Source organism: Corvus moneduloides, chromosome 1, assembly GCF_009650955.1.
Source record: "Corvus moneduloides isolate bCorMon1 chromosome 1, bCorMon1.pri, whole genome shotgun sequence".
NCBI lineage: Eukaryota > Metazoa > Chordata > Aves > Passeriformes > Corvidae > Corvus > Corvus moneduloides.
In genome coordinates this window covers 49,145,359-49,159,256 of record NC_045476.1, presented here as the reverse complement: position 1 = coordinate 49,159,256, position 13,898 = coordinate 49,145,359, and the positions used below count along the sequence as shown (strand labels likewise).

Genomic DNA, 13,898 nt, shown 5'->3' with positions numbered 1-13,898 from the left:
TTGATCCACCCTCTTCTTGAGCAGTAGCTGAAGAGTAAGTAGGACACTTTGTGAGCATTTGTGAAGACACTGAACATCTAAGTTTAGCTGTCTGAATCCTACTTGTCCAGATTCCTGTAGACCAGGCAGAACAGTGGGAGTTTTAATGGAACGTAATCCAATGATGAAATCACAAATGGTTCTGCAGTTTCCATAGTGTTCCTCCAGGGATCCTCTTTCAACTTGGAGAAATTCAAACCTGTATTTTTCTTCTCAAGGTCTAATTAGTGAAATTTCTTCACAGAACCCTTAAATGTCCTCAGGGCTCCTGGTTTCAATTTCCTTTCTGGTTTTGTTGGGCCTGTTGTCCGCAGAGAAAGGAGCCCACACTGTCTGCCAGCTTTGTGCTGGTCATGACTTGCTCCCTGGTGCACTTACTCCTTCAGTACTTAGGTGACAGACATAAAAAACATACATACTACATTGTTGGTTGTTTTCTTTTGTTTTGCTGAAAGTCTGCAGTTAAACAGGGTATGTCCCTGGATTGATGGTGTGCAGGTGTTGCTCAAGGTGTTCACAGCACACCAGCACTGCACGTTGTCCCACTGGCACCTCAGCATCACTTATGTCAAAGTGTCTCCCAGTATGGCAGGTGAATTCATCAATAGACATGAACCTTGCAAAAACCATTACAAAAAGCATCACCCTGTGGGCCCGGCCCGAAAGGAAGTCCTTGATTGGATTGAAGGGAGTTTCTCTTTGCTCCAGCATCTTCATGTTACTGGTTGTAGATTGTCACAGAGCTGAGGGGCACGATGCACACCAGTGAGGTCCATTTGTTTGAGAACAAGTAAACCAGCAATGATTTCATAATGGATCTTCTCTCTGGTAACTCTTGTGCACAAAATGAGGAAGCAATTTATCCCCCATGCCTGCTTTTTTGTGGTATGAAGGAATTCCTGTTTCCTGATATTGAAAGGATTTGTGGCTTAAGAAAATTACTATTTCCTCTCCTTTTCTTCTCCAGCAGAAATGTCTAGAAAGATGCACTCACTTACAGCTAAAACTACATTTCAAAGCCAAATGTTCTACTCCTGTAGTAAAGCATCTATTTTACTGTAGAATTGACAATGAGTAATTTACCATGACCTCTGTTTGTGTGCTGCCAACGCATCCTTCAAGTTCCTGCTCCTCCTTTCCTTCAGGGAGGCCCTAACTGCTCACCTACCTTGCTTCTTGTGTACAGCAACAGTCACCAGGTTATAAGTTTTGCCTTCTAATAGTCTCATTGTTTTAATTGTGTAATGGTGATGTGTGGTTTTAAATTAGTCATAACTTTAACTTCTGTTTTAATGAGATCTTCAGTTGTATTCCCCGAGGGGAAGGCTTTGTTTTCCCAGGAGTAGTGTGCTTTTCCCAGAAGAAATGAATTTCTACTAATGACATATGAAAAGGTGAGGTGGCAGTGGAGGTGTTGGGGAGTGGTTATGGGGAGAAGGGACATATCTGCAAGTCTCAGGCACTGAAGAACATCTTGATAATGCCAGAGCCTCTGACGTGCCAGGCACTCGTGTATAAATAGTCACGCTGGCACGTAGTGTCATTGCAATCGTGCTTTGAGAACAGCTGAGTCTAACAGCCTTGTCTCTCTTGCACAGCCCAAAGACACCCTCACATGTCTGAAGACATATGAAATAATGAGACTGGTGTTTAATGGCTGAGACACGAGTTGTTGTGCTCCCCAAGGATTTATGACTACGTGGCATTTGTTAGATCAGTCTGGCCACTGGTTGCAGGTATGACTGCTTAGAGTTGGGGAGACAGGAGGAGACATCACTCATTCCAGAAGAGAGAGAGCCCTTTGTCTCCCCCTCTCCGGGTGGATGAAGATGAATCACAGAATATGCCAAGTTGGAAGATCTGTTTGACCTGCAGGCTGGGAAAAAGATGGTGTGTAATACAGTGCTAAACCTTAGAGTAGAAATCCAAGATCCTCTCCCAGCTGCGGTCTTTTTTTTGTGAGCTTTCCACAGCTGAATCGCTGGGGTTTAATGCAAACCCTGGTAGGTTGGTGTTAATAGTGTTAATGACATTCATTCTCCTTCCTGTTCTCCTGCTAGAACAGTAACACAGACCCTGTCAAGGACAGTACTGTCCTTACAGAGTTCTTTCTGAGTACGTAAAGCACTTGCCTGTACGTAATGTGGTGCAGGATTTGAAACTCACCTGTAAAGGGGAATGCATCCTCAGTAGTGATTGTTTACATCTCTGGTGGCACTAGTGACCTAATTGTGTCAGTTCTGCAGAAAAGTTACAGGCAGTGAGGAGTAGGCTGGATACCTGCAGCGGGGCTTTCCTCTGTGGGCTTTCCAGCTACAGGGGTGTGTGGTAAATGGTACCTTCAGTTCCTGCTTCATCTGGGCTGTTGGTTTCATTGAGGCGCCGTGATTGCAGTTTCCTTCAGCGATCCGCACAGAGCCCTGGGATTGTGATTGTCCCTGCAACATCGCTGTGTTTCTACAAGCCAGTAGAGCCAGAGAGGATCTCTTGGTGGTTATCAGATCCCACCAGCCATGTGAATGACATTTAGTATGGATTTAACCGTAGGACCACAAAGTAGCCCTTCAAATACACCCATACATAATGTGTAGGTTTCAACTGCTTTAGTTAAAGTGATCATATAAATTGACACTTTTTCTGTTTAAAGACTGGTTTGTGCTTTTTTTTGGCCTGAAGTAAATACATTTAAGTGAACTTGGAATAAGCGTTACTTAACACAAACCAGTTTCGTCTTGATGCACTGTTTTCCCATGGGCTTGCCATACAGATCTGTGCATTCTGCTCATTTATGCAGCATCTGCTCTGTGAGTGTGAAATCTCTCCTACTGAAGGCAGAAGTTGTTGTTCAGACCACTTAGTGGTCTGCTTGAATTCATTGTTGGAAAAATATCACGTGGGTTTGGGCACTGTGAAAGCAAGCTGTGAGCCATACTTGTCCTGCAAGCATTAAGTTTTCTACCTTTGCTTCTCTTATGTTGATCTTCAACCAGTGTTTGTTCCAGGCTGACCAGCAACTTCTTTGACTTGGCTGTGATGGCAGAGCAGTCAAGCCCAAGTGCTGCTTTTCTTCTCTCCCTCCCATTTTTGTGTATTTGTTATGCCTCCTGCTGTTCTCTCACAACTTTGGAAAGAAGTTTGCCACGTCACAGATGAGCCTCCTGTGCCAAGAGTTGGACAAAAGCTGATCTCAGTCTTTTAAAGTTATAGTGCAGCAGTGGGATGAAAGCAACCAAAATCACATCTTAATGTTCAGTAGGCACAAAACAAATGAGAAGTAGAAAATCCAGGGATATGGATGAATCACTGATTTTCAGCTTGTTTTTCTTACTGGTCAGTCTCATGAAAAGTTTCTCCTGCCAAATGCCGTTTGTTTCTCCGAATTGCTTGCTTTAGTAATAATTAACACTATTTTGAAGCTATTTATTTCCAAAATATTGTTGTCATGCCACTGGCACAGGGTAGCATCTAGAAAGATAACAAAGCCTGTTGAACAAGCAAACTGCCCAGTCAAATTCACTGTAAATACGTTCTTAAATGGTTAATTTGATGGTTGATAGACCCAGCCCACAAACTAGTGCAATGTATGGATGCAGCTACACAGATGTGACAGCAGTAGGATTTTGTGTCAGTGATGGGCCATCTGATACATTGTTCAGAGGAAGAGAGCCCTAAGAGTGAATTGCCATAGTGTGAAAGACTGGACATCTGATCCAGCTGCACTGTTGTAATGATCCTTCATGGGCTTGGTCTGCATAAAAGACACAAGAGACACAACAGTTTGCAGAGAGTTGATCAAAATGCTTTGTGGGCACACTGTATTGACTGCAATATTTCCTATCTTACCCACTGTTTTGAGCTGCAGTTATACAGACTACTTAGGATCCATCTATCTCAAGATGTTACTACTTAACTGTTCATTTTATTTTTGACCGTATCTGTGCTAGGTCTTTCCCAGCCATCTCCCCAGACACATGTCATCAGACTGAGACTTCTAATTCTGTGGCTGTGGCCAAAACTATCACTTTTGCTTTACTTTCCTCTCTGGGCCCAAGTCCAAACACTGACACTTCCTGGATTGGAGCAGGTAGCACATCACAAAAATAGATGTTTTGATGGCATAAGGAAATCTGCAGCAGGAAAAAAGCCAAGCTAAAACATGCAGTGCAATTCAAGCAGCAGACAAAAATTGTATCATACATTAAAAGAGTTTGAAATGAGCAAAAAATGAGTAGTTTCTGGCACGTGAGATTCAAAATGTTCCAGTGGGTGAGTCAGGAAGGGAAGGGTTCCGGTGATGGCAGCCTCTGCATCTGAGAGACAGAGACACAAATGTAGTGATAAGACTGCGTGGTATTTGCTGACTTTTGCTCTGCTTACTCAGCAGCAAAGATATGGCTTTCACCAGCCCTTCTTTTCCTGTGATAAGTAAAAGTTAGTTATTACAGAGATACCTTGAGAAAGATACTATTTTTAAGGCAACTTAAAGACTTAATTCCTGACAGAAACATGCATTTTTCAAAGAAAGACATACATTGTCTGAACCTTCCTTCAGAAACAGCATTTAATATTTTTCTTAGGAATTTAATCTGTGTTCCAAAATGCTGAGACTTTAGTCTCTCTTTTCAACCCCCATCTTGTTGGTTTCTAGAAGTTACAGCTGTCTGATGTGTTGTTTGTAACTGGCATCATGTGAAAAATACCTCGGGGTGGCTTATCTGTCTGTGTTGGTGTACCTAGTAAGATCTGTGTATGGTTTATGAGTGCACAACATGTACATCTTCACTCATCACTTCTGCAACTGAGCGGAACTGTCAATCGCAAAGTACACAGGTGCTATTCAGCAAGTGGTTTAGCCTGGAAATTTCTTGCTGCTTTCCCTTCTCAAAGGTACTTTCAGTGCCAGTGGTCTGCCTGTTGTGTGTAAGTATCAGTAAGAAGCCTAGTGCCTGTCCAGTATTTTCCATCTTGAGTACAGGTGAAAAGATGGTTGAATTTGCTGGCTTGCCAAGGTTGCTGTTTCTTCTGAAATTGATTTCTGCTAGCTCAAGGGATCTCAGAAGCTCTCTGCAGCAAGCATGCTTCCTGAAACTTTACTCTGAAGGTCACCAGTGCTTCCCTTCGAAGACTGCCTTATCTCTTTGTCAGCCTTCTGAAAATGTCCTAACAAAACCTGTGATTATTTATGCCACAAAATCATTTTGTGTAGTTTAATCTACTTCTTATGCACCATGAGAATTGGAAAGAGTACAAAGGCAGTCTCACATGGCAGACCAGCTTGACAGGCTGCCTGGAAAACACAGGAGCTAGAGCTGCAGGAACGTTTTGAGTGGTCCCCAGGTTGTCTGCAGAAGGGGTGGCAAGCACTAGCCCTGAGTAATAAATAATTACCATGACCATCTCTGCCATGTACTATTCCTTCAGTGACATGACCCACAATTACTATTCTGTAGTCGTTGCCTAAAAGCCCAAGATGCCAATGTTAGCCTTACCAGTAGTTTATAATATGAGAAAACCAAAGTAATAGTCGCTCTGAGATCAGCAACCCCCTGAAACTGCAGAATATCCATGAAGTCCTTTGGTTGTGCATATGTCTGCAATTTGAGCCTGAAAAGCAAAAAACAAAACAGACCAACAAAACCACCCGTCCCCCCCCGAAAACAAACCAGCCCAACAAAAAAAAAAGAAAAAGAAGAGAATGGGGAAACATATGATGCTCTCTCCTACTCTGAACAGATTTCCTAGTACTTCTTCCTTGTTTACCTTTAGGCTTTTAGAAGTTTCAGAGAGACTTGGTAGGTAAGTCATACTGCTGTCCAGCAATATGGTATTAACTTGAAGCAATTCAAAGTGTGGTATAATACCACTGTAATTGGAAATCTGTGACCCACACCTGACACTATAATCCTTGTGATGTATTTGTTTTGGAGGGTAGAGGGAAATTAACATTTTTCATTAACTCTTTGATTCTCAAGTTCCTCTGAAATGAGTGAAAATTTCTTGTATAGTGTCTTTTTTTTCTTCTGGTAAAACATGTCTTGATAGCCAGGAAGATTGCAGGACAAGGGAATGGCTGACTGGGGAGAAATGCTAGTGTAATGGTTGAGGAGAAGCTGTCTTATACCTGGTGGCCATAAACAAGTGTTTAGAAACCAAATGGAGTGAAATGCCATAGGAAGGAGTAGTTAACTAAGCACCTTGGCAGCAATGCCTGGGAATTTCAAGTGTAGCCACAAAGGCATGATGTTTGGCAGTGCCTTTCGAGATTGCATTGTGGTTGAAGGGAAGGTGTGTGAGTTCTGTCAGTGGTTTGGAAAGCTCTTGTTCTTTTAAAAGCAGTTTAGACAGTGTGTTTGTTTTTTGCTCAGCAATGAAGTGATTCTGCTCCTACTGTAATACAACACTGATGAAAGAGGTACCTTGAGTGTGGGAAGTGTGAAGGATTTGCTCAAGGGGTACTTAATTTTGTTGACTTCACTAAGCAGGCTGCGGCCCCCTGACTGTTGTGTAGAGTTTAGATGAAAATGCTGATGTCTTTCATACTCTTTTTGCATCTGACCAACAGATCCTTACAGAAATTTGCTGAGGGAGGGTGAGGCAAATAACCATCGGGATAGAAGAAAGGAGGAAAGATGCTCTGTCACCTGCACAGTCTGGAGTTTCAGTCCTCACTATCTGGTTCATGAACAGTGAGGAACAGAAGTGAACTCATCACCCTCATCAGTGCAGTTGGGTTGACCCCAGGTGTTAAGGTGGAACAGGTGAAGTAGAAGGCATTTGCTTATGCTGAGTTTGAGTTATTCCAGATTGACTGAAAGTCCCTGCTTGAGGAACAGCATTTGAATAAGATTTTTCCCATCAACAAGAGCAGTAGTTCTGTGATAGCCATGTACCCGATTGCTGTAAGTGCCAAGATGCGTTAGGATGCGGTGAGTTTGGCAGCACAGAATGTTACACTTTATATAGGTGGCATACACTCATACATACATAATTTTCTTTTTTTTTTTTTCCTTCAAAACTGGGGAATAAGCCCTCAAAATGTTGCCTATTTCTTGTATTCTGAGGTTGCAGAGTAAGTCACACCTATGTCACTGCTGGACTAGAAGACCTTTCCATGGATACATACAGTGTATTTGATCTTACGATTTCAGGCACTTTTGTTCCATAAACAAATTAACATCGCTTTCTCTCACTTGTTATCCTTTCATTTGAAACCTCTAGTAGTATTTCATCCATGCTTCTGACTAGCTATGGGTTAGTACTAAGTGGGGATTTAGCTCTGTTATTTCCTACTCCCTTGGAACAGCAGCAGCACAGGCAACTCAGGAGATGCTCTTTCTACATCAGTGACTTTCTCTGCCAGTGACTGACCTTTAAGAACTAGTCCAGAACCTGAGGCTTCTGCAAATACAGCAAATGCTCCCCAAAAGAAATTTGCATTATCCTATCCCAAATCTTAGTAATAGTTACGTTTTAGCATGGAATTGAGTTTTTTGTAGGTTTGGGGGTTTTTTGAACACTCCAGATCTTCTCTTATTCTTCCTGTTCCTCCCCCTTCTTTACAAATCCACGTGGATCACTTGCCTTTCAGGATTATAGCGTGGCCAGGTGTACATGGGCATGTTCTTTGATAGTGAACTCCATGTATGGATGCAGCTGAACTTTCTACAGGCTGTAAATGAAAATTACTGTGACTTTTTTTTGAGTCTTAAGGTGAGCAAAACATAAAATGCAGGAAAGTCTTGTAAGCATTTAGCGATTCAATTTTTATCTCTCTCGGTCATATTGAAGCCTTGAATGAAAGTTTCATTTGTTACTGATGATGGGAACAACCTTGAAAGCACAGCTGAGGACTTTGCTTGTGACTGGATAGTACTTTCAATCATCACCAAGGTCTAAAAATAAATCACACTTCCCCATTAAAGCCTGAAGGTGGTCATTTAGTTATATGATTAGAAATAACCAAAGGTGGTTGGATGGATGCATGCATGCATGCATGCATGCATGAGCTGACTACCAGCATTTATCCTTGAGAGCAAACACTGGGCACATGGAATGCGTGAGCATTCCCAAAGCAGATAAGGATATTACATAGGCCACTGCCCAGTATGAGTGAAATCATAACATTTCAGTGCAGCTAAATACAGCTACTAGTGAGGCAGCCAGGAGGGTTTGCATTTGTTCATGCTGGTCTTAGAGCAAGTGGTTTTTGTCTGTGCTACTGCTTGAGTTTTCATCTTTCAGTTGGGGAACGCTGGGGAGAAATTACTTCCTCCTTTAGCAGCAATCTATCTACATGATAAAAGGGTATTTCCCTAGTAATGTTAGATTATCAGTTTTAATTTAGATTTTAAAATACAAACTAATCTCTAAAACATGAAATAAAATATAATACTTGATATTGTTTATCTATTGCTCTTAAGAAGAGCACTGCAGTTTATCTGTTTTCCCTAAGAAAAGCACTGCAGTACTTGTGGTTTTTTCCCCCCTCTTCTTCCTGATTCTTTTTTAGGCACAGGAAGTATGGCAATTCATCCTACGTAATCTTTTTGCTTTTGAGTGGTTGTCATTGGCAGTTGTGGAGCTGTTCCCTGGCAGTTTTGTTGGTTATACAATTAAGAACCATCAAAAATATGTACTGCAAGGAGCAGTTGATATAATAAGGATATGAAACTAAAATAAAAAAGAGGTCTTCAGATTGATAATGGATCAGAAGCAGAACAAAAACGTACTCAAAGCAATGTGGGGGGGTTTTCCCAGTCACAACAGAAAGTGTTTTATCAAAACTACAGATCTACCCGTGGCTTTTTTTGATTCTGTTTCCCAGCACTCATTCATTTCTATCAGAGGACATTTTGTTTAGAGTAAAAGAGACCAAAAGCCTTCTGTTTGTCTTCTGATTGATGGCTGCTCCATCGCTGGTATTTTGGGTAGATTTTTTTTCAAGATAAAAAGATAACCTCTTAAGCTGAAGTTTCGCTGGCTTCACTGTGTGTTCTGCTTCACTGGCTTCATTATGTGTTACAGAAGTCCCCAAATATATATCTTGCTACCAGACAGAGTATTGCATTCAGTATATTTGCAAGTGGCTGCAGCATGACTGGGCAATCTCACGGAAATCAGTGAAAAAAGGCAGCTTTGAGGGGTTTGCATTTCCATTATTGATTTTTTTTTTCCAAATTACTTCATGAAAAACTGATGTATTTTAAATATTTTAGGAAGCTTTTTGGTGTTGAAATATTAATTTTTTGCCATTAAATATTTAAAATTGTGGTGGCTGTTTGGAGTTTAAGCTGTTCTTGCTAACCTGCACCAGTATATAACTCGGTCATTAGAAAAACAGATGACAAAATGAAACGTGCTATTTCAGCCTTGTCATTTGCTAGCAGTGTTAGGAATGAGATATTTTGGGCTTGCATAATTTCTCACTTAAATCAGCTTAGAGACAGGAGAGAAACACACTGCAGAATTTGATGAAATAAAGATACATAACTAGAAAAAATTTTGAATTGCCATCTTGAAAAAAACACAGCAAATTCAATAAGGTCTGAAAGGGGGAAAAATAACATCAAACTATATATAGGTTTACAACTATATTTAATGGGGAGAGACAGCAGAAAGAATCTTCTTCAAATAGCCTGAACCCAACACAGTGTTTTTGTCTGTACTCAGCACTTGTGAGGCTGCACCTCAAGTCCTGTGTCCAGTTCTGGGCCCCTCACTTGGGGAAGGACATTGAGGTGCTGGAGCAAGTCCAGAGAAGGGCAATGGAGCTGGGGAAGGGTCTGGAGAGTGAATCCTATGAGGAGAGGCTGAGGGAGCTGTGGTTGTTCAGTCTGGAGAAAAGGAGGCTCAGGTGAGACCTTACTGCTCTCTACAAGTGCCTGAAAGGAGGCTGTAGTGAGGTGGGGATCAGCCTGTTCTCCCAGGCAACCACTGACAGGACAAGAGGACTTGGCCTCAAGCTGCACCAGGGGAGGGAGGTTCAGGTTGGACCTCAGGAAGAATTTCTTCACAGAAAGGCTTTTTAAGCATTAGAATGCACTGCCCAGGGAGGTGGTGGAGTCACTTCACCATCCATGGAGAAGTTCAGGAAACAGCTATACGCGGTCCTTAGTGCCATGGTCTAGTGGACAAGGTGGTAGTGAGTCAAAGGTTGGGACTGATGATCTTGGAGGCAACCTAAATGATTATGCAATTCCATGAAAGGTCATGTAATGTGTGCTTGTGCTCTCCTGTGAGGTAAAAGCCGTTTATCTCCCCAAAAGGAAAGTTCCTAATACACTTTTGCACTAACAGCAGTTAGAACCAGTGAGGCAAATTCTCTACCCCCACCTTGCAGAGGTGCTTGACACTGCTGAGCCTGTGCAGCAAGAAATGTCCGAGTGCTCTTCTATAACTTCAGCTCAGAACATACATGCCACTTAAGCATAAATAAATGCAGATAAAAAAAGAAGAAAATTTGAGTGTGTTTTTGATATTCCTGTTTTATCAATACCATTCTAGCTATAGAAAAGAAGTGACAGCCTTATCTTTATGAAGATGGGAGCTATACAACGGCACCCTTTAGGATGAAGTCTTATGTATGGGCATTTTTATTTGGAAAAAGAGTATCCTATTTTGATATAACTGAGCCTATAGAAATTTGACAACAAACTGTTTGTTCCAAAATAATTTCCTGGTCACAGAAATGTGTGTGTGCTTATCTTTGTGCCCTGTTTTATTTAAATGGGTGGAGTTTGTAATTTGAAGAGGCATCAGGCAGGGGTGGGGTGTTCAGCACTCCTTGGCTGGGCTTGACCTAAATGTGTAGTTGTATAGTAACAAGAGCAGCTTCAAGCTCTGTATCACTAAACAGGAGGTGGTGTGTGTATAAGCTGGCAAGTAAATAAAGCTGTCCTGCTCTTCCCATGTGGGTACCTGTCCTGAGCAAACTGTCCAGTTTATTGGACTGCAGACGCAGTTAAAAATTTATTGAGATTTTCAGTGAAAGAGTAGAGTTAAAATGTAAGTTAATGACAGGATGTTTTGATTTGGTCTAATTATACCCTTCCCTACATGGAGGTTTGAAAACCATGGGCACTGTGAAATCTAGCCTGAGTTTTAGCTAGCCTGAAGGATCCAAGCAGTTTGTGTCTCCAGTTCTCTGAGTTTCAGGGAAATGGTTGAGATGGGCGTTTGATTCTTTTGACTCAGATGTTTTAAGAGTCTCTGGACCTCAGCTGCAGTCACGCAGACCTGTGCTTGAGCATCTGGGAGTGAGGCACAGGCAGCCCTGCCTCGGCTGTGTTTCTGCACTGGGAATGCTGGCAGAGCGGAGCTGTTGGGAGGTGGGTAGGAAGATGAACCCTGAGATGGCTCTTGGAGCAGAGGAGAAAAGCACTGACTTCCAGAGATGGACAGGCATCACTGGACTGTCAAGTATGACAAATATATAGAGCAGGGGACTAGCCCAGTGCTTCTAAAAAGGGATTATTTTTAAAATGAATACATTCTGAGATATAGTTAATGCAAGGATGTTTTCTGCTGTATATGGCACTAACCCTGGCTTTTTCCACTGTCTACTAATAAATAACAAAAGTGATAATGACCTTTAAATAACTACTAAATGCCAATCTGATGTCTATTCTGGTTTTTTTTTCAGGTTGATTTTTGTACTACAAACCAGTGAAGATGACACCAAAACATGAAAAACAGGTAAGTTGTATCTAAGCTTTAACAGAAAAGTATTCAAGTGTGGCAGTTGTGGATTGAATTTCGTTAAGGCTCACATGGATCAGGGAAGATTGGTTATATTCTTCATACTTTTAGTTGCCAGGATACAGAATATTCTGGAATGATGCAGTGCCAGTTCCTTCTGTTAAAGTCTGATAGAAGAATCAAATACTCATTCAGACTAAGTGACTGTGCATAAGGGGCTCAGACATTGAGATGGGAGAGAAGGATTTGGATGGAGTCTTCTTTTTATTAGTCTTTAGATATTTTATAGAACATAATGGTTGGAGCTGGGTCTGAACTCTGATTACCAGCTGCATGGACCACAAGAATCCCACTTGCATGTTCTCTTCTGCTCAGTCCAATGAACATTAAAAGTTTCAACAAATTATTTTGTTCAGCTGTTAGTCTCTTATCAGCCTTACTACTCAGCATGCATGGAGTGAAGATGCCAACACCCACAGCATGAAAAGCCCCATGTCTTTTGTGGCTGATCCTTTTACTAACAGGCAACCTGATGGGATACACTATTTTTCTTGGAAGCTTTGTGGAAAATTACGCTTCAGGGGTTATTGACTAATCAGATGTGTAACAGGAGCACAAGCTTATCACCTGATACAGTCCTGAGCACAGACATTTGAATTAAAATGCAGCTGAAATGATTAATACAAATAATCAACCAATGTGAGATTGTTTTTATTCCTCCTTCTTGTGGCAGATTTTCCCCTCACATTAAAAACAGATATTTCCATGTCAGATTTCCTATTTTCCTAGTAGGAGACTTCTGAGAAGGACACATTTTTTGTAGTCAGATTCTATATAGTCAGGCTTCTGCCTAATTCTTGTCTCTGAGGAATCCATTGCATTTTGCAGAAATATATCCAATGAGAAAAGAGAGAAGGAGAAGAAAAAAGAAAGAGAAAAATGAAAAGAGAAAGATTTCTAGTGTTTGCTTCAGCTGCCTTTATGGGTTATTTTTCCTTTTGAGGCAGATCCAAATGGAACATTTTGTTTTTCTGTGATTGTGTCTGTGTGACCTCAGTGCTGTCCTTTTACTCTGCTGTCAACATTCCTGTTCTTTGCATAGATCTGTAACCATGAGGGAGTAGGTGTAATCCAGGTTTGGGTGTCACTTTGGCCATTTTGTCATTTATGTGTGACCCCATCTATTTGGACTGCTCCTGGCCTTGAGGACAGGGTAGCAAAATACCACCAGTGCCATGCTAGTCTAGCCAGGAATTATAAGGCACATCCAGCCAGAGAAACTGTTCTGCAATTCCTGCTTTTTAAGTAGTTATGATTACTTTGGGGGCAGATTTGAAGATTCTGAATATTCATGAAGATGTTCAGGCCAGCACGGCTGCTGGGATCGGTATCAAAGCTATAGCATTAGCAGTTTGGTCAGAAAATATCTTGCCTTTGAATTTAGCAGTTTCCAGAGAGAAGGAATAAACGAAGATGCCCCATCTTTCAGTAGCTTTCTCTCGAGTATATATTGTTCCCAGTGCAAGAGACCTCCATGCCCAAGCCTGGACACTTTTAAGTGTCAACAGCAAATTTTGGTTTTGAGAGAATTGTTGCACTGAAGTGTTACAGGACACGCATTATTGAATGCATTGATATAAATGCATGTATTGTGCCCCTCAATTAAAGAAAAACCTCAACAATACAATCAAGAAAAAAACCAAAACCAAACAAAACTGAAAATACATGTAATGTGGCATAATAGCTAGATCTGCAATTCTGGAAAAACCAAGCAACACTGGGCAGGAGAGGAAGACACCTTGTACACGAATGCAGCTGGCAAAAGTAAAAAGTCCCTGAAACCTTGGCACTCTTTGTACTGAGTTTCCCATGTTGTACAGCTGGACTGCAATACAGTTTTGTGACAAATGATTAAGTTAGTCTTCAATTGGTCTGTGGGAGGGAGAGGTCAGCGTCACCTCCCCCAAGTGGACAGTGCATTACTTGAGAATAGACACGTCTATTGAGAGTATCCTCATTTTTATAGATGTGATAATGGATGATGGGGAGGGAGTGGAATACATACAGAGGAGAGAGGCAGTTATTGCTCAGTACTGCTGTAACCTCCTGATTGTTTGTGACTAGGGAATGCAGGATGGACTGAGCATATAGCAGCAATCTCG

General features: G+C 41.5%; 1 protein-coding gene across 1 annotated transcript in view; it reads left to right on the top strand.

The window, feature by feature from the left end:
- The window catches only part of SNX10 (sorting nexin 10), a 36,009-nt gene that overhangs the window by 3,751 nt on the left and 18,360 nt on the right, over positions 1-13,898 (top strand). Inside the window, exon 2 of the mRNA XM_032109275.1 lies at positions 11,681-11,733. Coding sequence (XP_031965166.1) covers positions 11,710-11,733 — 24 coding nt within the window. The 5' untranslated portion in view covers positions 11,681-11,709. The remainder of the gene's footprint in view (positions 1-11,680; positions 11,734-13,898) is intronic.